The sequence below is a fragment of the Hesperophylax consimilis genome, chromosome 4 (assembly GCF_061612785.1).
Source record: "Hesperophylax consimilis isolate HC1 chromosome 4, BYU_Hcon_1.0, whole genome shotgun sequence".
Taxonomy (NCBI): domain Eukaryota; kingdom Metazoa; phylum Arthropoda; class Insecta; order Trichoptera; family Limnephilidae; genus Hesperophylax; species Hesperophylax consimilis.
This window is the reverse complement of record NC_142839.1, coordinates 8,529,832-8,554,590: the sequence shown is the minus strand read 5'-3', so window position 1 is coordinate 8,554,590 and position 24,759 is coordinate 8,529,832. Positions and strand designations below refer to the sequence as shown.

At 33.7% G+C, this 24,759-nt stretch overlaps 1 protein-coding gene across 4 annotated transcripts in view; it reads right to left on the bottom strand.

Moving 5' to 3' along the window:
* Positions 1–24,154, bottom strand: part of LOC149424143 (E3 ubiquitin-protein ligase TRIM45-like) — a 43,110-nt gene extending 18,956 nt beyond the window's left edge. For 2 of the 4 annotated variants that reach the window (XM_089651298.1, XM_089651296.1), the window contains exon 1: positions 10,896–11,388. In XM_089651298.1, the coding sequence (XP_089507424.1) occupies positions 10,896–11,187 (292 nt within the window). In that variant the 5' untranslated portion in view covers positions 11,188–11,388. Of the gene's footprint in view, positions 1–10,895; positions 11,389–23,844 lie in introns of those variants that run through there. The other 2 variants (XM_089651297.1, XM_089651299.1) reach the window with 2 other exon arrangements.
* Between the last annotated feature and the right edge of the window lie 605 nt (positions 24,155–24,759).

Sequence of the window (24,759 nt, the reverse complement as noted above, 5' to 3'; positions counted from 1 at the left end):
ATATTGTTTACATGTGTGAGGAAGAAGATACATATATGCAAGTATATATATGTATGTGTGCATGTATGTACGTATATATGTGCGTGTGTATGTGTATGTATGTATGTACATATGTGTACTACTTTATATATTTGTGTTTGTTTTAAAGAAAACTTTAGCAATTTTCTGAGTTATTGAAAACATTTGTTACCAATTTTATTTATTTTTTTACAATTCTACCAAAATATGTTTACACTACACTTAAATTCAAACTAACTATCCTCCATTGGTCACCATGAAACAGGCAGCTGCCTAGTATGGTGCTCTAATGTATCTTCGCTCTAAATAAATGTATTAATCATGTAACATGTACCTTAGGGTGGTTACAAGGTATAAGGTGAAAAAATATTTTCATCCTAATGCCGCGCCGGCCTGACCCCCCTAATATTTGCCAATTGTCTAGAAAATAAGATTTGTAAAGTTTTAGCTCAATTGGATAATGTTAACCCGTGCCTCATCGAGATTAAATATGAAAAAACGATTTTTTGCAAAAAAAAAAACTTAATTTAATCTCTTTTGACCAAATTTTGTTTCCTTTGAATGTTATACATTATTAAACAATATAATTAACAACATCATATTTAATAAAATAATATAATATATAATAAAACACTAAACAAACATTTTTTTCAACTTTATAAATGTTTTTAGGAATTGCAAGTTAATGTTTATTATCTGGTTTATAGTTATGAGCTTATCAAACATAGATTGAAAAATTCCGATTTAGAAGGAGCTGCTGTGCACTGGGACGGAAAATTACTTCCAGATATTTTGAGTAAAGAAAATGTAGAAAAGGTAGCGGTTTTGATTAGTTGTGGGGATGAAGAACAGTCGATAGGAGTTCCAAGCAAAAGCTGTATTTTCAGCAGTTGAAGAGTGGGGGGCAGTTGAGAAAATCCAGGCAATGTGTTTTGATACCACTGCGGTAAATACTGGTCGCTTCAACGGAACCTGCGTTTTGTTGGAGCAATTATTAGTCACCACCTCGTTCGCCACCATATTTTAGAAATTATTCTCAAATCAGTTTTTGATTTAAAAATTGGCACAACTACTGGACCCCACTCAAATATTTTTAAAAACTTTCAGACTGGGTGGTCAAAGCTAGACGAGACAAAATACAAAACTGCTATTGAAGATAAAAATATTAGATATAAAATAGGGAATTCAGATGAAATATCAATTTTTCTTACAGAACAATTAAAAAAACCAACAGCCAAGGGATGATTACAAAGAATTAATTCAACTTTCGTTAGTTGTGTTAGGACGTACTCCCCCAAAAGATACTTTTTTACCTGGTACCATTCATCACGCTAGATGGATGGCAAAGGCCATTTATTGTATCAAAATATATCTTTTCAGGGATCAATTTACATTAACAAATTTAGAAAAAAAGTTATCACTGACATTTGTTTATTTTTAATACATTTATGTAAAAGCGTGGTTTAACGCCCTCAAACCCACTTTGGCCCCCAACCAAGACCTACAATTTTTAAAATCTCTTGTAAAACACAGAGAAATCGATAAAGAACTTGCAGACAAGGAACTGTCTAAAATGATAAATCATCTGTGGTACCTCAATTCTGAGCAAGTCGCATTTTCTTTCTTCGATGAAAATTTAGAAAAAAGTTTCCAAAACAAGCATGGCTGTAAAAAGTCTACAATTAATTCCAATTGAAGATCAAACATGTGATAGGGATGTGAAAGCAAAACTCAGTCTCCATCAGGTGGATAATTTATTGGACAAAGATATCGATTTTTTTTTGTTTCTCATCAAACTCTAAATTTTTTCAAAAGATTTGAAATTGATACAGAATTTTTAAATATGGATCCTAATATATGGTGTGAAAATACACATTATTTAAAAGCAAAAAAAATAGTGAACGGTTTCAAGGTTGTCAATGACACAGCTGAAAGAGGGGTAAAATTAATCCAAGACTTCAATTCCTGTTTGACAAAAGACGAAGAACCACGACAGTTTCTGTTACAAGTTGTATCGGAATGTCGAAAATTTTTTCCCGACTCTTCAAAAGCCACGTTATGTAAGCCATTACCACCTTAATCTGATAATTAATTGTAAATTTAAATAATAACAATAATAACTTCTTTCTTTCATAATGCTTTCTTTTGTATATTTTAAATAATAAAACTTTGAACATTATTTCCTCTTGTTTTTTATACCTTTTTGCATTTCTTTTCTCGTAAATCCATCATTTTCAATTTGGATTGTGCTGTATTTACTTTGAAAACAGTTTTAACTATACCCTTTTTATGTACCAATTGAGAAAATAAATAAAGCAAAATCTGGACAGCACATGTAATTAAATCTTGCAATATTGTTAGGTATTTTATAAAAATAAAAACAAAATTATAGAAGGTTAAACTTCAACCTTGATGAGGCACAGGTTAACCTTATCCAATTGAACTGAAACTTCACCAATCTCATTTTTTAGCTAATTGGCAGCTTTTAGGGGGGTCAGCACAAAAAAATCCAACATTGATTTTTTGTAACCACCCTAATGTACCTATAAATAAATACAATATTGGAATGCCAAAAAATATATGTAAGTATTTTATATGATGAAAATAAAATAATCTAACTTAAGATAAAGATGTGGTACACAGTAAATGTTTAGGGGTAAGTATACAGGGTGTCCGGGAATAAAGCGTGTTAACTTGATTGTACACGATGATATAAGTAAAAAGATAAACAACTTTTTTCGAAATTCCAGGTTTACCTTTTCTACTGGGTGTTTTAATGTAATAGTCTAACATTAGGGTGTTAAAAATATATCACAGAAAACATACGAATCTAAAAAGACTCTTATAATATTTGGACAAAATTGTATCGGTAACTTTTATCTTCAAAAATAAACTTTCTTCATCTATCAGACGAGTGTTTATTTTTTATTTCCATATTTCCAAAGCGTTTATTAATCCAGATATCAAGCGAAATGGGGGCAATATTTAGTTAGTATGTTCCCTGTCCAATGAAAACACGATTGTTTACATTCTGAACATGTTCTGGGCAAGGCGATGCGGGCTATATGGTATGGGCTATAAAAGCCGCGGACTCTATCGCAGGCTCGTGTAAACACGGCGCAGGAAATGGGCCTCTGTCTAGTATCAAAACATCTGATTTATTATGGAGACAAGTGAGGAATTAGTAACTCGACAGAGCTGTACCTAGTAACTATGTAAATAATTATTTTAAAAAATGGTATTTTATTCATACTGTCAACTATTGCTCTATTTTCCACGTAGTACCTATCTATCTAACTGCCTAAATAACTCCAAGCAAAAATAAATAAATAACATTTTATGAAGAAATAAGAATGAGTGGATTAAAAGCAACACGAAGGTTGTCGAGATCACTCTCCACAGTTAAGTGGGAAACCATTGGGCAGAGAAAATAATTGACAACACACCCATGTCGCCCACATGTGAGATGTGCTGATTTTTTATTTTAGTTTATCAGGGAATGAAACAGTTATAAAGGGTGGTTCATCGGATACGCCGGATTTAAATTTAAATAAATAAATTACCAATTAAATGTAAATGTAAATGAAATACGATATCGTGCCCATGATATCAATTTTTTTGTAGGATCAATTGGACGAATTGAACCTCGAAGAAATGTGGTTTTCCTGGTCGTGTGATTTCCAAAAATGGTGACGTTAATTGACCGCCCAGTTCTGGTGACTTGACGCCATGCGATTTTTTTCCCCTGGAGTATTGTAAAGTCCAAGATCTATGCAAAAATGCAAGGTCTATTAAAAGAGCCCAAAGTATGCCAGCATAGACTAATATACATCAATGCAGCACAGACGAGGCGGCCATTTGACCGACATCGTATTCGATAATGTCAACTTTATAAATCAATAAAATTTTCCTAATTAAATAATAATTTATGATGTTTCATTTCAAAATTAAATCCGGCGTGTCCGATGAACCACCTTTTGCATATTTTATTGAAATAATTACAAATTACATGTTTGCATGAACCAGTGAAATGAAATTCACATTATATACAGAAAAACATAAAGTTTAGTTGATAGAAAAAGAAAATATTTAAATGAAACACAGATTAAAAGTATATTGATAGACAATGTAAACTAATTACCCATATAAAAAATAATACATATTTACATCATAAAATAATGTTCAAAGATAAATATAATGATAAGATAATGTTCTAATGTTATAAAAGATAATGTTCAAAGAAAACAACATATTCGGCAGGATCCGGCAGGAGTAGAGGGTAACAATTATATATTTTTTTTTCCAATATACATTGTAAATTGACTTGAGGACAAATGGAAAATATCAGCGGCTGAAAAGATAGTATTGTATAGTGCGTAGTTGATTTTTGAGTGTGGAATAGTTGGTTTGATCGTGTGTTTCGTACTCATAACAGTGAAAATGAATGTTTTCCAGAAGGTATTTTTTTGGTGGGATAAATAAATGTCTTTTCTTTTTTTTAGTGATGATATTTTATGGAACGCTCGTCGTCGTCATCAGTCGTTGATTTTCAAGTTCTGTGAAGGTTCTATAAAAGTTCTGTAATTATTTCAGTATTGTGAAACAACTGTCCAGTAATTATATAAAAAACAGAACTTGAATAAAACCTTCACAGAACTTGAAAATCGACTTTGAAATTTGATGAATTGTTCAAATCCTGTAAAACAACCCGTCCTAAATGTCCTTGGATTGTTATGGCTTATACATACTTATACTACTGTAGTCATCACCACGACTTGTTCAAGATATCACACGGCAGAACAAATGTTCTAGCACAGCATAACATGAAAAGAGGAATGGTGCTATTGAATGAAATTTCTAAAATAGTAGGTATATTGTAGCATTCTATTATTGTAGCATTCTATGCCTTAAGAAAATTTCAGCTGTATCACATTCAATGTCGTTTTGTATACATATTGTTGTGTTCTTAAATGTAATACTAATATTCGCCTATGTACCACTGTGTACTTATAATCTCATGTATCACATTATTGTAAAAACCTTTTATGGCGTTTAATAAATAAATATTTTACTATCTAACTAAACATCACAGCGTTTCTGCATGGGTAAGCAGAGAGGACGGACCTCCGAACAACACGGTCTTGGCACACGCTCCTTGCCTCATTCACATTCATACGTCGATATTTAATTACCCTTGAAATAACCTTAAAACTTTTTTTTTGTATATCTTCCCAATTGTATTTTATAAAAAGAAATCTTATACAGAAAATTGATGATCAATGTGTAGTACAGAAAAATTAATAAATTAAAAAAAATTAGGCCCAACATACAACAGCGGAAAATAAATGGATGCTAGCCGCCAATCGGTAAACTTCGGAATCGACAAAACTGAAGACACTCGAGGGCACCCCTCACTTAATAATTTGTACATATATCCAAAACTGGGGGCAACAACTTTTTTTCTATTGACAATATCACTATCGTTCACTATATAGGGTGTATCAGCATTTACCAGAAAGACCGTAACCAACGATACCTGAGCATATTTTTGGACTAAAAATGTATATATTATTTTAAAAAAAAAACAAATCTATCACGCGTTGCCACTTGGTACAACATAGCGCATCACGTGATGAGGGTCAGTCCTGCGCAGACGCAATTGGAGCAGTCCGCTCCGAACGCCAACTTGCCAAGGCGCCAAGGAGCCAAGGCGTTGATAATAGCATAACACCTAACACAGCGCTCTTTAGGATTTTACTAGCGCCAGGCGCCGTTTGGCTAAGGGCCGGCCCTTCACGTAATACGCACTCCGCCTCGTTCCTGTAGCACCGCACAGACAGAGTGCGTATCACGAGATCCGTTGCGAATTGCGATAGGTGGCGACATGTGAGAGAAACATATTATTGTTTGTTTTTAATTGAAAAAATATCAGAGCAAAATGATTTACCTTCAAATATGCTCTCGAATCGCTGGTTAAATTCTTTCGGATACTTTTTTGTACACCCTGTTATATTATTTCAGAGAACAGAATTAGGTTTCCGTCTCATTCTAGCAGCACCGTATATACGAGAGAGAGGGCGTATCACGTGATCCGTTGCGACGTTTGGCAGTACCACCAGTGGCGACGTGGGATAGAAACATTTTTTTTGTAAAATTAAAATATATAATATATATGGGTACTCGTACTTATGGGACTGCAAAATAACTTACGTGTTTTACTCCAAAAATATGCCCAGGGACCGCCGGATTAAATGTCAAAGAGAACAAAATTAGGATTCTGAAATTGTCATTAACTGAAATTCACTCTAAACACATTAATTACCAATCTGAAAGTTTTTTCGGGCATCTGTCAGGAGATGGATTTGTTTTTTCTTCATAATGCAGGCAGGTGTTATGTGTCACTCGTTATATTATCGGACCGGCTCTTATGAGCACGTACCTATAACTAAGTTGGAGTGATAAATATAAAACATTGTTTTAAAAAAGCCATATGGTTTGTCTTGATCAAATTCGACAGTACCGTAGAATGAGGTGAAATGTTTCGATTTTTTTTCTGTTAAACAAGCGGAGAGAAAAATCTTAAAATATTTTTAACTTAATGTGTCTGAATTATATATAAATCAGTATATAAATATCTAAACTATTCAAATCAATTCGAATCAAACAAAAATCACAGTATTAAAACTTCGATAAAAGTGATTTTTTAAGCAAACCTATGAAGGCACGTCCGGAGTTTTAGATTAATTTTATTTCACTTCAGTAGTTCTGTGAACAGAAGACGTCCAAAACATATGTTTCTAATTTTCCCTTATTTAATAAATCAAAACCGAAATTTCCTTTGATATCATAAGATTTGTACGTAGGTACTAAAATACCCGAATTTTAAACGATATTCATTCACTTAACATTTTTTTTAAAATTTCAAATAAGGAATTATATAATTTGTCCAAATCTCAGTGACAATTATTTTTTCAAACTTTCTTCAGGACGGTCATAATATTGAGAAAAAATGCGAACAAGAAAATCAAAATAAACACGATGATTTCAGGTTTGAAAAAAAAACTCTACTGAAACATTAAGACGGCGACCACCTTGAACCGGAAACGGAACTTACAAACATATATTTTTTTTATTTAATTTATTTTTGAACCTGTTTTTTTAAATTTAATTTTCATCATTTTATTACTTTGGCCCCGACGAAGTAAAGTCCCTAAATCGGTCAAAAGTATAAATAAATTTTGTTTTTGAGACAAAGGGTTTGTTGGATATGATTTGAGATTTTCACGGCCAAAAGTATTATCGCGATTATTTTTTGTTATATTTTGTTATTATGCCGTGTTGCAGTTCCCCCTTCAAAAGAAAATTAATCTCGTCTCTATTAATATTAATCTTATTAAAAGACACGGCGCGGATAAGCTTAATATAAATATTATTTTTTGGTATCCGGTACTTGAAACCCAAACCAAAACTAAACACCGAAAACCACATTAATTTTACTAATGATTATAATGAAATACCGGCCCTAAGAAAATTGACGCGCGCAATATGGTATCACTTCTACATGCATAAACACACACTTCAACACAATCTATAAATCTGCTCTGATGATGGGCACAGTAGAGCTGTCAGAAACGTTGACGTTGAAGGGGTAAGCGTAACACGGCGTAATAACCCAAAAATTATGCACGATACGTGAATCGTTTGTTTATTTTATTGTCACATTAAGTCCATTTAACCTGACTGGCCCTTATTTATCCTTATTTATCGCCTTACCTCAGTTATTTTTCATGTTCACATCATAGATGGTTAATGAAACCTATTTCCAAGTAAATTGAAATATAAATAATCGCATTCATTCGTAGCATTAAGGTCGAATAAGTTAGTATTAGACTATTTGAGGAGGCCAGTTCATGCGAGGCTTCGCTGGGTTGCCAGGTAGGTACTAGGTATAGGTATTATGTATAATTATTACAGGTAAGTGTAGGCTGCCTTGCTATCCTTGTCACCAACGTCCGCTTTGCTGAAATCTATTCTGTGCTAATCCTCTTATATCGGGAGGGTTTCAGTTTTATTCAATTATTATCTAAGTATCCAGATGTATTACGTTACCATGAAGAATATAGAGGATATCGGTATAATATTATGATGTAACTACTCGTGTAAAACACTCGATGAGCCCTTATAACCAATTTATTTGACCTACTGACCTACATTTTATGTTTATTCTTCTATCAATATTACTCAAAATGGTGCTAAACCACGGTGGACAGCGATAGTTTAATAATGGCCTTGAATGACGAAACAGATGTCACAATAATAAAAGCTAAAATATTTTCAGAACTTAATAATAACGTTATTAAATTCTATTTATTTTTTGGAATAACTTTATTGAGTAAAACCTCAAATTGTAATATTTAATTATTGAAGACAATATTAGTGATTTCTAAATGAAAATCTGAAACAGAAAAATCAGAAAAGGATACGGTCACATCTAGGACATCTTTTCTGATTTTTCTGTTCCAGATTTTCATTTAGAAATCACTAATATTGTCTTCAATAATTAAATATTAGTTATTAAATGAAAAAAAATACACTTTGTAAAACACCACTTTTATATTGAATTAATATCAACAGCCTGTTAGGCTATATTTAATATATAATGTCACATCACAAAGTGTTTGCTTCCTTCGATAAATATTAGTTATTAAATTCGATTTAATTTCAACTATAAAACAAACTAAAAATAGATTAATTGATAGGGGTCACATAGCTAATTAGACCTACGTCATTGGCGAATCATGTAATTTCCTTAAGGGATGATAAGGTGGCGAAAAGGGGAAGAAAAGGTGACCAAACTTGGCTAAAGCCTATCAAGCATCGTCTCAATTCTAAATGGTGATCTTTGACTAGGACAATAAGAGAGTACCTTCCACGCTTGTCATGATAGCTTACGCCAAATAACCACAACGATAAGACAAGTCAGTAATGTACTTAAATGTTTGAGGAATATATAAATTATTTTACACGGCCGAGAAGCAATTTGGAAGAGAATTAATGATTAGTTACATTTTGTTTATCTGCCACGCTTGAAATCAATTAAAACGTTTGCTATTTATAAACCCCCGCATGCTGCTTACGTTATCCCGCGTTTAAAAATCCGTAAAACCATTTTAATATAGGTACTGTTATCTCTTTTATACAATCTGCATATTACACGCATAATCAACAAAGAATCTATTATCTTCCAAATAACTACCATGATTAGAAAAGGCTAGACCACTAGACCAAGACTGCGGGCTTTCAAGTGAGAAGAAACAATTTTTCAAGGAAACCTTACAACAAATTAATCATAGAGACACATACAAATATTTTCAATTATATATAATACTATCTGACGTGTACCCAGCGTTGCTCGGGGTTATAATGGTTTGGAGTAAAGTTTTAGATTGTGAATTCTAGTTTACCTGAAAACTGTGTCTATTTTTAATGTGGAAATAATATTATTCTAAAGAAATGAAGAACTTTATTTATATAATTCTTTGTTTCACTTTATCGACTTTTGTATTATGTTTATTCGACTTTTGTTGGACTTTTATTCGACTCCGTATCTCAATTCAGTGCAGAGATACTGAGTCTTCCTCGAGCGTCCCTGACTTTTTCTACCGTTCACTACTACTTGTATACCACATTGTTACTATTAAAAACTGCATTATGTCGACTCCTTATCTCATTACAGTATCTCTTCGTCGGGAGTCCCCGACTATTTATATAACAAAAATGTATCGATAAATTTAGATTAGGTAATAGGTGACAGACCGGCATTCAGAATCGAAAATTGGCTTGAAATGGATAAAGCTTGTTCGCTAACTAGATCTGAATAGTTAGGTACTCTTATTATTGTTATTCCTCAACCATTTCCGCCTGCCTCACAGCATTTACAATTTTAGTTTTTACCATTATTCAGAAATTGTGAACTATAATATTTGTTCCATCCATACGAGGTAGGTATCTTAAATTTAATGTATAATAATAGTATAGATTGGTACTACGGCTTTCAATCCCGGGAATTTTAACAGAACCGGGATTACAGTGCCAGAATTTTTCAATCCCGGGATTGTCACGACAAAAAAATGCTTCTACTGCTAGCTAAAATTGAATGAAGTGAAAACATGTCCGACTGAATAATCCTGGTGTAGTGATGTCACAAGACTAAATATTGAATGATTTTCTGACTTCAATAAAATTTTCCTTACTTCTAGCAAAATAAATAAAACCCGCCCCAAAATCATTTACTTATTATTATTATTACCTTTCTCCTATGTCAATATTGTGCAATAAACGACATATGCCAATAAAAAAATACTACCACGGTTGAATAAAGGTCGTTAAACCAAAAAAAGTCCCGTAATCCCGCAGCACAGGGAGCTTTCAATCTCGGTTCTCGAGATCCCGAGATTGAAAGCACTAATAGGTACCAGTACCTACGGGCTTGGCTTATCAAGCGCTTGAAATAAAGTAAATGCTCAAGGTAGGCACTTACACTTACATACCTACACGTGTTAGGGCTTCCCCTTATTTATTCACCCTTACCTTGAAGTGTTACATGACATGAAGGCAACTTAAAGAGGGTACGATGCTGTACGCCGCACGTTAGCCATGATTTATGCTTATTTAAACAGTTGGAACGACTTCTGAAATTGAAAACGAAATACTAACGAATATAGTAATTAGACTTGGGCTAGTGACAGTTTTTTCCCCTAAATATTTTTCTTCTCACAAAATATTTTACATGGATTATTTTTTTTTCCAATTAATATGTTAGTAATAAAAGGTATTAAGCACATTTAATTTATAAAATAAAAACTCAAATTGTTTACCATCTGAGTCGTCTTCCACGCCCCCCTCCTCGAGGGGGTGGAGCCTCTGCAGGCACCTGGTGCAGAAGGTATGTAGGCACGGGAGCACCCTCGGCTCCACGTAGGCCTGCCTGCACATGGCGCACCTGAACTGCCCCTCATCCTCGGCCCCACCGCCCCCACCAGCCCCGGGGGTGGAGGCCCTCTTCACCGCCCCTCCGGAGAGGGACCTGCGCTTAACAGACCCCGAGTCCTCTGCCTGGCGCCTCCGGGAAAAACTGCCGAAAATATAACTTATTTGTTCCACTTCCATTTCTAATCGAACACAAACAATCACAAAACAATATAAAAATGTTCAAAAATGCCCCACCCATACATCATGATAATAACAGCGTATTATTTTACAGCCTTATCAATCCATTCTTTTGTTTCTAATTTTGAAAGTTTTTCACGCGCATTCCGATGTTAGGTGCGATATTAGTTAGTATTTCCTCCGTATTTACGACGTCTGCTATCGACTGCGCGCGCTTTGCAACTGAGCTTTTGACTTTTGACAGGCCGCTGTGAAAATGCGCAGCTTGTTAAGACTTAGGAAGCCCCTCAATGCCGATTTGTATGCCAAAGGAAGTAACGAGAAGAATGCCGGCATTCACGACCGCCCCGAATTCTTATTAGCTAGTTAACAAACTGCCCCATTTTTCAGAGAGATAAAACAAATTATTACTTTCAATCATTCCGCGTGAAAAATACTTTGGCGTTCAATTTATTTAAGGAATTTTCAATTACCGACTCAATGGGGAGAAATGTCACGTCATACCATCTGTTCGTAATATTATAAAGTTTTCACTGTCATAAATAATGATTTGAAATTGCACAATAAACTTTCAGTACCTACAAAAAAACTACAGGGTTTTCCAATAAGAGGTGTTATTTTGATATTCAATCGTAAAAGATCAATGGTTTCGTTGCTTGTGTGGCACGTAGCGCCGTCCTGTTAAAAATAAACGTTGTCCAGATCAATACCATCCAATTTCGGCCACAAAAAATCATAAATCATCTCTTGATAGCGGAATCCATTCACCGTAACTGTTGCTCCAGCCTCATTTTCGAAAAAGTAAGGTCCAATGACTCCGCCGGACAATAAACCGCACCAAACAGTCACACGTTGAAGATAGAGAGGCTTTTCAACAATAACTCTTAATTTTTTCGAGCCCCAAATGCGACAATTTTGCTTGTTGACGAAGCCACCGAGGTGGAAATGGGCCTCATCACTCAAGATGATTTGTATTTGATTCACTCAAGTGAATTTTAATAATTTCAATGCGTTGTTGAAGCGTGTATCGTTCCATTTTTATTAATTACGTAGTTTTTACTTGTCAAATGTTAAAAAATGACAGCTTCAAAAGTAACATCTACTGAAATAGCGGGCTATTCAAAATAACACCTCTTATTGGAAATTCCTGTATTTTTAACTTCTAACTGAAATCAAAAGATTCAATTCTATCACGATACACATTCGTCGTTCGTTCGGATATCGACAGAAAGAAAAATTCTAACGTGTATTTCTACCTACATACTAGCGCAGACCCGTGAAAAATCAAGGGATATTATAATTGTAGGATTTTTGAATCGAATTGCCTTTTAAATTGTCAATTATGTTTATAATATAATTATACTTTTGTGTTGACAAATTAGAGAGATATAGTAATATCAATAGTAAAGGCGGATACAGTGTTCTATCTTATCCAAACTAAAAATTTCTAATAACCATAGATAAACCACCACTAATAACTAAAGCCTGTTATTTTGAATTGAACTGTTAGGTAAATCTCTGAAGAATTTAAACAAAACAAATATACATTTCAAATAAAGAATAATTAATTAATAAAATAAGTTTGGTACCTACATTATGGCTTGTCTGATATGATTTATACTCATCAGTTCAATATTTGAACATAAGTATATTGAACTTGAATAATTTTATGCATTACGCAAGAATACAATTTCAAATTACGCATGCACCCATATACCGACAGCCGAAATTAGTTAATTAAATTATATAATATATATACAGCAACAAATGCTTTATGAGATGGGTGCTGGGATTGGGGATTGGTATACAGGGTGTTCGGGGGTAAAGTGCTCTAACTTTGGGAGGTGATTCTACATGGTGGTAGAAGTAAAAAAGTTGAATTACTTTTTTATAAATTCCAATGTTTATTTTCCAATACAAAAATATTTTTCCATAGAAGAATATTTATTTTCCCATACAAATAATTCAACATTAAAACTACCTTAAAACGTTGGAATTTCGAAAAACTTATGTATCTTTTTTACTTGTACTGAATATATCGTGGTATAGTCAGAAGTCAGGTGTGTTCTAAAAAGTAATGTCAACACTCGTTTGCGCAGTGGGGTTTTAAAACTTTGGAGAATATTCTCAAATAAAGAACAGTTCGTAATCCTTCAGCGGGGATAGTGACGTCACCAGGATGACACACTTGCTGTGTAGGATCATGATTTAGTGCTATGGCCCGACTTGCTGATTTATGAGAAGGATTTATAGCGCGTGTTTCATAAATATTTTTTATTTAGAAAATATAAAGCGTGATAGGGAAATTCTCGACAGCCCTGGGAGGCAAGATTATTATCGGAGAAAAAACAACATCCTACGAGTAGTTGTAACTTTTTATATGGGTACCTACCTACCAGATAAGATTCCAAATTGCTCCCAACCGTCTGGAGCCAGTGAGGTGGCATCTAACTATGGCATCCCCAATTAGGGTATGTTGTGAGGCTGAAGGTAGTGGGGAGGGGAAGGAGGTGGAAAGAGGAAATAACTGGCTATTCAGATCTGGTCAATATATAGCTAAAGACATTTCAAGCAATGATTCTGACTGGTGGTCTTTCGTCATACTGAGAGTATCTACAACTTTGGAACGTGCCGCAAATATACTATATATTATTTTTAATGCATTAATTTAATTGGTTGCCACTCAGGCGTCGTGAGTCCAATTCTTCGGGTAGCCTCCTACATCGCGACACAAGCAACATTTTTCGCTTACATGTCAAATATGTATTGTCAGGTTATTAGTAACCCTGGAATGTTTGTCTTTCTTTTGATAAAACAATACACATTAATCAAATAAAATTTACTTTTGCACACCGGGAATAGAACCCGCGACCTCCGGATTCGTGGCCAAGGATCGTAACCACTCAGCCATGGAGACCGTCAAAACTGTAATTTCTGACGGTTGCTCTACGGTTTGTTCAATGTTGATATTTTAAACAAAGGTAACACGTAATGCTTTACTACTAACATATGATAACATAGTGAAAGATGCATTCATTATAGAACTGGTGCAACATTTAGAATCAAGACTTACCTTGAAAAATCTTTAGCTATCAACCTGATAACCCCAGTTAAAGTCCCAATATTATTATTACTCTTGAGTGTTATTTGAGACTATGTTTTTAATGCCCTGAAATTAATGTCTCTGAAATAATTACATTGAAAAGATTTATTTTTATTTACGCATTCAAAAACCAGGATAACTTTTCACACACAAACTCGGGTCGATTCATAAAATCCTCATCACAACATACATTCCACCAACCCACAACTAAAACGACTTTTAGACAAAGAAATTTCTTTATAAAATCATTTCATATCCTCTTTATTGAAATAAAAACCATTAAATTGAATTCAAAAGAAGTATCAAGATATGGACACGGCAAGGAAGAATATAGACACAATATTGCAACCTAACAAAGAATTATCAAGAAGTATCAAGATATAGACACGACAAGGAAGAATATAGAATAAAATATTGCAACCTAACAAAGATTTATCAAGATATGGACATGGCAAGGAAGAATATAGATACAATATTGCAACGTAACAAAGAGTTATCAAGATATGGATACGGCTAGGACGGCCGGCGTGGTCTAGTGGTATACGCTTTTGACTACAGATCCGAAGGTCGCGGGTTCGAACCCGGCGTGCGCAAATAATTTTTATTTGATTAATTTGTGTTATTTCACAATTAATTAATTTAAAATAATATATAGTATATTTGCGGCACGTTCCAGAGTGGAAGATACTCTCAGTATCGCCCTGGTGTAAGACCACCATTCAGAATTGAAACGTTGCTTGAAATGGCTTTAGCCGTGTTTGGTGACCAGATCTGAATAGCCAGGTACTTCCCCACCTTCCTCTTCCCCATCTCCCTCCCCTCCCCAATACCCTCAGCCTCACAACATACCCCAATTGGGGATGCCATAGTCTCACTGGCTCCAGACGGGAGCAGTTGGGACTCTTGTGCGGTATTACTGTAAAAAAAAAAAAAAAAAGGAAGAATATAAATAAAAAATTGCAACCTAACAAAGATTTATCAAGATATGGACACGGCAAGGAACAATATAGATACAACATTGCAACCTAACAAAGAGTTATCAAGATATGGACACGGCAAGGAAGAATATAGATACCATATTGCAACCTACAAAAGATTAATCAAGATATGGACACGGCAAGGAACAATATCATTGATGTGTAGGTATGTCTAATTTAGTCTATGAACAATATAGATACCATTTTGCAACCCAACAAAGATTAACGATTTTTAATGTTTTTCTTCTAGATACTGCTTTTCTAGATAATTTTAATATTTTAACACACTTACAAAAAAGTACCCTTTTTAAAATTCATACACAAAACCATGTACAATGTGACCTTAAGACAGGGTACCCCAGGAAGGTCACATTCTTTTCAACATTTGTAAAAAATGTAAAATAAAAAATGAATAAATAAATTCACATTAAAACAAAGCAAAGAAAACTCTCATATTACCCCTAAGGAACAGTTCAATTTTTACTATTTACTGGTGTTCTAAATTTCCGCAAAATGAAATGTGTGCCCAAATTTTTTCCTGAAAGTCTATAATTCAATAAAAACTGTCATATTGTTAAAACATTTTTAAATAAAGATACACACTGGAGGCCCTAAGAAAAATAATTTCCCTTGGGGCCTATGTCATCTGGTGTTGGTTATCCAATAAACAGTTCCCCGGGCGGCGGTAACCATACCCACCTCCCAAATTACCAAATATACAATTTTTAACTGGAATTATTCATAAAACGTTCTACGGACTTATAATCTCTAACTTAAAAACCAGAGATTTCCCGGAAATGTAAGAATTACTTTATGAGTTTTAGATAATAAATGGTGTGAACAAAGACATTATAACGTTATTCACTATAACTATTATTTAACAATCTGATACTAAATGTGTCGTCAAAGGACAATATAGCAACCCTGAGAAAATAAAACATTGAGTTATGTCTTACTCAGAGAATCTACGGCGCTCCCTAAATAAATATTATTTCTCTTTTGTGTATTTATTTTTGATCTCCGCTAAACAAAACTTGAATTCCACTCATAAATATGTTGGGAAGGTACTCCACCCACTCCGGCGTGCCACTACTTCTAAATATACTCTACTATTACCTCCTATCTTATAGCTTATAGCCCATGGCTTATGGCAGGAGTAATTAATTCTGAAATTAGTTGCTCTACTGATAGATATGATCTGTGAAAAATACACAATCTTTCAGTACTTTCTTGGTAAAATTTTATAAAGATACAATAAAATTTGAATCTAATCGTGGAATTTTAATGTTTTGTTTTCGCAGTAAGGCATATACCTGACTTGCGTAAAGATGATAAATAAATTAAGAAATCACTTAATAATAATGAGTCTATTATTCAAAGAAAATATACAGGTATATATTTTTATAAATATATATTTTTATATATATATATATTTTTACAGCCCTATCTTAGATATGTTCCTATTTTCCGATCGTTCCATCGCCTCCCCCCACCCTTCACTAAGCCCTAGTCACGCCTTCACCCCCATTTCAATATCTAATATATGTTCAGCCCTAATAATTTTGTAATATTAGGTTAGTACGTGTATATTTTTCTCTGAGGAAACCGGTCGGCATTAATATAAAAAAATATATAGTGTAATATAGTGTAATAATAAAACATTAATTTAATTTTAAAAAATCTCATTTGTGAATCGCATCTCTTTTCAATATGTAGGTACCAGCTTATGTCAATTAAGCTGGGATCCCACCTCATCTACACTTTCACAGATTCTATGGAATCGATCAGTGAGAACAGACTTTCTATGCGATAAAAACCAAAAGATAGAAAAAAACAGACTTTAGAATAGATCACACTGGTTAATGGTAAAATGCATTACTTACCATGAAAAGAGTACCTGCCTACTAACTTCATCATTTGGTGTAACCTACGCGTACAAATATTAAACGTTTTTTCTACTATCTCTAAAATAAAGTCGCTATCCACGTCTGATTTTGCGCCTAGTTCTTTTAAACTACGCAACGGTTTTGATAGGGTTTTTACTATTTATTTAATTATTGCATCTCACTATACATAAAACACGGTTTTTCTTATAAAATCAACCTCACTAGGACTAACCTGTATCGAGGTTAACAATTTACATCTTGGTGAAGCAAACATAGAGTAATCACAAACATAAAGTAATACTACATACAAACACAAAATATTTCAAAAAGAAAGAAAAAAAATGTATTAGATGAGTTACCAGATGGGTAATTTGACAGTATATTGTAACAATACTCGTATTTGAACCATAACTAATTATTAATCATTATTTCCAACAGGAAAAAGTAGATGATAATGACAGCCAGGGTTACATTCGCTTTTTAGCAAATGGGACTTATGGGGACTCTCTGGCACTGTTATAAGATTCTGATTCTTTACGACTTACAACTACCGGGGGTAAAATACGCAAAACTTTTTTCCTGCAATCACATTTTATTCTCTCAAGGGGATGCAAGTATGCAAGATATGTTTGAAAGTGTGCGTTTCCTAATATTGCGCTTTATTTGAGGAAGGACTCTGTTTAGGGGTGGCTCATCCACTTAATTAGGCCTTTAGTGAAGTGAAGGGTGACATACGTAAAATCAAAAAAATGTCCCGAAATAGTCATGCGTAGGAACTACCCTAACCCTGCTACCAACTTAAGTAAAGGGGCGTACGAATCCATATGTAACAATGATGCTAACGGAATAATGTAAAATAATGGGTTTATGATATATGATTTCGTTCGTTTGATTTAAAGCAGGTATATGTAACAAAAATAAGGCCGAGCTCTACTTCTGCTAGAGTTAGTCTAACCTAAAACTAATTCTACCAGTTAAAATCTGGTTAAAATTTAACTTCTATTCAGTTAGGTAATAATTTAAATATGGAACACGTAAATATTTTCCCTTCATTTGCCGTGAGCCGTGGCTTATTGCTCCATTTGCGTCAAGGATTCCCTATAAAGTAGCGATTTGAACAATTAAGTCAGATAAATGAGAGAGAAGAAATGGGCCGTGAGTTGCCGCGGGTCATGAATAGACCAAAAGCTCCTCTAATGATGCAAACAATCACCACCGTATTTAGAAAAGTGGCTCTAAATAAATTATTTTATCATTAGAAAGCTCCCAAAGAGAACTTTGACGAAAGCTCGACGAAAAATGTAATGGCCGACCTCATTTTCTTCAGTAACTTTATACATAATTTGAAGATAATTAATACCGAATCAATGTAAGAATAAATTTATTTAGTGCTCTAATTTTGAGAAGCATAATTTTTTTTAAACATTTAATTTATTGGTATACTGTCAATTCAAAGCAATAATTAAAGAATGACACCCATAAATAATACATAAATACACCCCCCTTACTAATAAACGTGTTTTAAATTTTACACATCCGATAAACAACAGTTTACCCTGCATTAATGGTTTGTTTATCATTTTTCTAATATTTAAAGCGTGTTTATTAATAAGGCCCGTAGGTATTATTTTCGATACTGAAATATACAAAAATTGTATTGTCTACCTAACTACTAAGGTACCAACGTATTAAAAAAAGTCGTTAAACAGTCTTTATTCGTTCATATTTTACAGTGCTAAGAAATTTTTATATCATTGACCATTCAAATAACGACATTAAAAATTTAAGACCAAATTTTAAAAAAAAACTGACAATATAATATAAGCGGTGACCGGGTATGTCATCAAGATGGCAATTCAACACACCTCCAAAAAGTGATATTAAGTCATGAAAAGTGATGAAACAAAAACTAGGTTAAATAGATTACATAGGTAACTATTATACCTAGTTTTTGTATCATCACTTTTAATGACTCTATATCACTTTTCAAGGTGTGTTGAATTTTCATTTTGATGAAATATCATAGAACCAATATAAGCAGTACTGACAACAAGAGACAACGTAAAGGTACAAAAAGTGTTTTTTGATATATTTTATAGGTTTACATAAGAGTGTAATGTATAGGATTTTCCAATAAGAGGTGTTATTTTGAATAGCCCGCTATTTCGGTAGATTTTACTTTTGAAGCTGTCATTTTTAATTTATATACATAATAAAATAAAAGAAGTGATAAGTGATAAGAAGTGATGTGTAGTTTGTGGCAAATGTGTGTTTATGTATATAAAATAAATGAAAATTTAATTTATATACATAATAAAATAACACCTCTTATTGGAAAACCCTATAGTAATAGTGACATGTTATTCAATTCAAACTCATGTTGTTCAAAAATGCTGTTATACCGTTATTCAACTAATTTTATTCAATTCAAACTAAAAGCATAACAGGAAAAAAGGATGTCTGAAGAAAAAAATATCAATAAAACAATAAGTTTCCGGACGTATTCTATAGAATTCTTGTTAACAAATTGATGTCTGTGCATAATCTATAAAGTTTGCTACAATTTCTTCTTGTAAATACATTTTTATACGTATTGCTCTTAGGAATATAAAATGTGTGTAGGGAATCTAGGGAATGTTTCATCCGGAGTCCATTGTTCGCAAGTATGCAAAACTCGTGAAATCTATGGCGTATGGCTTAATTATTGACAACAACTGTGTAATGAAATATCGACTTTCCGGGGATTTGCAGTTCCTGCGAACTGTTGGTCGGATCAAGAGAGCAATAACGTCACAGCGTTGAGCGTTTACTCCGCTAACTGCAGACGGAGCTTTAGGGCCACACGTGTTCTGCACATGCTATATTCGAATATGAGTGCCAAATGTCTAATGGCAGAGAATTGCGAAAAATCTCTTACAAATTCTGTGTTTTGTATTCTGTGAAGGAATTGATGGAATGGGTGGCGTACAGTTTCCGCTCAGCTGTAAGAATCTACATGGAATCAACTTAACATATTTTTATAAATAGAGAAAGTCGCCATGTTTTTAGTCAGACTCGGTTTTATAAAACGACAAATTGGTTTTAAAGAATGTTAATGAAACAATTAAGAAAATCACTATTCTGTCGCCAAATTAAATGAAACTGGGGAAGGGGGTTATTCTTCGTTGAAGGGTTTGTAATAAACTTTCAAATAGCCGTGATAGAATTAGGCCAGACGTGCACGAGCGACTTTTGTCACGCCAACAGTTTCGTCACTGTCACATGGTGTGTCAGCATGTAGGTACCTGAAAGGCTTTACAGCGAAAGAATTTTTCGCCACTGGGTACAACATAGCGCATCGCATGAAACACACGTCTTCTCGTACTAGCAGCACCGTACACACGAGATAGAGCGCGTATCGTAGTGTGACATGTGGTAGAAAAAAAAATAATCCGCGTATAATAATTAATAAGGCCGCGCTTAATACGAATATTTTTAGATCAAACCTTTTGATTCACCATAATTCCTATAAAATACAACTATTTGCATTTGGGTGATGGAAAATACTGCATTTTAAACTACAATTACGTAAAAAGTTGCTATCATTGTACGGGATGACAGCCGTTCACAATATTTTTTTCCTTCACATTTTGTTATGTTGATATTTCTGATGCTGTATGGGGGGCCAGAAGAGGCGTTATTACCATAATGTTGGCAGTAAGTAGCGTAGTAAACAGTAGCGCATATATTAGATAGTAATAAATCGTATCAGAAATACCAACATATCTAAATGTAATGGAGAGAAATTATTGTAAATGGGTTTCATCCCGTACAATGAAAAAAAAAAGTTTTTACGTAAGTAATTGTAATACAGTACTTGTAGTAATTTAGGTGAATCAAAAAGTTCTATCTAAAAAAAAAAATCGTATTAAGCGTGGCCAGCGATCCCGAAAGTTTACCGTACTAATTGATACCCCTGTATATGGTGGTGCGAGTACGACAACCGACGCGGCGCCGTATTAGGGTGACTTTTTATGGGTTTGCATGGTTTTTTTTTAATTGTTGCCGTGACAAAAGTCGCTCGTGCGTGCCTGACCTAAGTGTATTTTTAACGTCTCTGTACGATCCATATTGTAAAATAAATGATGTAGAGGTAGTGGACAGAACGAGAGATGATACACAAAAGCGAGTGTAAAAAATGTTTCAATAATTACGTGCTTTCATTGAAGGGGAAAGTGATAAAGTAGGTTACCTTCCATATTTAATTTAATAATGCCTTACAAGGTTTCCAGTGATAATTGCCATCCATCAGTATCATGTTAAGGAACACCCATATCGTTATTTGTCAGACACATGAAACTTTACTGCGTGTTTCAAATTATTTATGACAACTTCAAACAGAAGTGTTTGTTTACAACTTGGTTTTGGTGCGAGTAAGTTTAGTTAATAGTACTAAGAAAATTCTGTATTTACGGACGTTGCCATTATTTAGTCAATAGTACTTGGAAAATTCTGTATTTTTTCGTTAAAATGTTTTATTATTTAAAAATAATAGTAACATAGAAGGCATTATACTTTTTAAATGTGGATACATTGATTCTGATCTATTAGGGTAGGTGAGTTACAGTCATTGTAAATTTCGTATTATCTAATATATTTTATATTTAAATTCTAATATATTTTATAATTTAAAAAAATATATATATTTTAATTAACTGTGTTAAGTCTGTCTGTTTCAAAATCTATTTACATTTTTCATTGAACTCTCTTTCAAATTCGTATTCTTATGTAAAAAATAATTTCATTTTAATTGTATAATTTTGTCATTCCAAAATCAGTTTTAAAACTCATTGGGAAAAATGTATTTTGAATATTATTGTTATTATTTTGTAATATATTATCACTTAAATACATAATATCTAACTAGCCCAGTGAAAAATCAGGGCAGATGCGTACTTCACATCTTAGCACTGCATAATACCGAAACTAAATCACTATAATACTTTTGCCTGGAAAATCTCAAATCAAATCCAAAATAAATACGCATTTCAAATAAAGAATTAAAATAATTTTCACAGTATTTTATTAGGTAGGTACTTTACCGCTTGTTTTAATTTTTCACAGATGGGTTCCGAATGACATTTAAAATATTATATTAGTGTTACTTATTACTCTTATTTAAGTCCTAGTTCCTAACTAAAAAATAGTATCTTTAATTGCTTGGATTCTGATGTTTAGTGGTTATTACAGGCATGTGCGCTTGCCGGCAAGTTCAAAAGTGTCTAGCTTCAGTCGTGTATTTTCATAACACACGTGCGTTGTGCAAGCAAACCTACTACCTACGTCAGGGGTGGGGAACCTTTTTACCGTCGGGGGTCATTTGAACTTGTATAGTATCGCCCGCAGACTTCGATTTTCAGCGGAGGGGAGGGTCAGGGGGGGTGGGGTTGGAATCCTCTATATTTTATTATGACCTCAATTTACCAAATACTGATTTGTTAAATTTCACATCTACGGTGAATTCTTCGAATAAATTCCTGACCGGACGCGATGTTCACAAACTCTAATTAGAATTTTATAACTGCACACGGTAAGCGATAATGGTTTCACTTGAATTGCGTCAGCAGATGAGCTCACAACTCGAAGAATTTTACGTCCCGTTCAGAAGACGAGACTGATTTTTAACTTAAAGAGTGCTTCTGCATAACAGTCCACAAGCTTAAATAACACACGGAACAAGCAAATGGTTTTTCTCCGAATTTCACAGCGTATAGTGTTCAACTCTAATTTAAAGCTTAACCTGGAACATGAAAATGGTTTCCATCGATGACTTCCACGACTGGTTGATTATCATTATATTCCGAACATGAATCTCGTTTTAATTTACACCTAGTCTGCAACTAGAATTTTATAATTGCACTTGGAGCACGAGAATGGTTTCCTTCGAAATGAATTCACAGCTGGAATTTTTTTCGAGCATTCCTAACACAAGACTAGTATTAACATAAGAATGAATCTGCGTCCACCAGTCCACCTGTTTAAATTATTACTGTACTTATTTTTTATAATTACGAAAGGAACACGAAAATGATTTTATATTTATTTAACTATTTTTTATCTAAAATAAACATGTATGTGACATACCGTGAAAGAGAACTGTTCTCGCGTTCTGAATGTAATTTTTGGGGAATCTTTCAGCACGAAGCACCAGAAATGTTCGCGGGCCGCACCAAAAAGCCTTGCAGGTCGAAGTTTCCCCACCCCTGACCTAGGTACTCGAAATTATTTCTTCTAACGCGATTCATGATTCACCTCTATTATCTAGTAGCTCTATCTTTGTATTTTTAAAGAAACACAACGTGCAAATATGCTTCTTGATTGTATCTACCCACGTGGGTACAAAATTTTACGAGTTGATTTTGTAAACATTCTGATGATAAATATTTTTACATTATTTGAATTATTGCATCAAGAAATTGAAGATGGATCCTCTTTCAAAATAATCTTTAATTTGTAATGATAGAGTTACAATGTAAACATTGGAAGTTTTGAGCTTTCTTCCGATCTTCCGAGGTGAGTGGATTAATTATGCTTCCGAGTAAAGGATGACCTCGATACGGGATTGATTAGGTAGATACCTAATCAATCCCATACGCTATCCTATTGGATTAATTATAACTGGTAACTAAGAGATACTCAATAATATTGTTACCATCGCAGGCATTTCCTCAGCATGCAGTAGTTGTAACGTGGATTACCATAAACATTGAAAACACCGCCGAAAATCACGGAATTTTGGTATAAATAGAACAGCCGAACACCGCCATTACGTCACTTTCAAAATAGAAACACAGATGTCACAACACTGATTGAAAAGTGAAACTTTTTATTTAAATTCGTAGGTAGGAACTCTTTCAAAAGTTATTACTTTGTTGTACTGTTATTGACTAAAATAATAAATCAATGTATCCGTAGTATGTAGTCATTAGCCGCGGATCAGACGATTGTTGACTACGCGTAAAGTTCGCGGCACATTGAATTCTCGTCAGCAAATTTAGCATTTTGCACATTCTATTTTGGAAACTATCTGGCGGGTATTTTGTACGTAAAGAGTGAAGGGGGTATTGTCCGAGCCTAACAGATTTGTGACTGTTGGTGGGCAGCTGCAGTATTGGAAAAATGTCAATTTTTAAGAAATAACATAAGATTGCTTTAGCAAAACCCAAGTGTCTTTGTAAATAACGACGCATGAAAATAAGTGTTGAGTGAAAATACCGTCCATCTGCTAGAGTGTAGTAATTGCTTAGGTACTTCATCGCCACTATTACAAAAAAAATCATAAAACATCTAACAATATTGATACAAATAATATATATCTAATATTATGCGAATGGGAACATTACAAACATTGAAATATTTATCTCACATCCTTGGATGTAAGTTATAAGTTACAAATTATATTGTATAAGTCATAAATGGTACTTTAAATATGGATTTAGTTAAATAAAGATAAACACAGTATTATTATACCCTTATTTTAAGGGGGTAAAACCGACTCTTGACGACACTCTTGCACGGAAACGGAATGCGCCCTTGCACGGAGCCACGCCTCATTCGGACTGCCTTG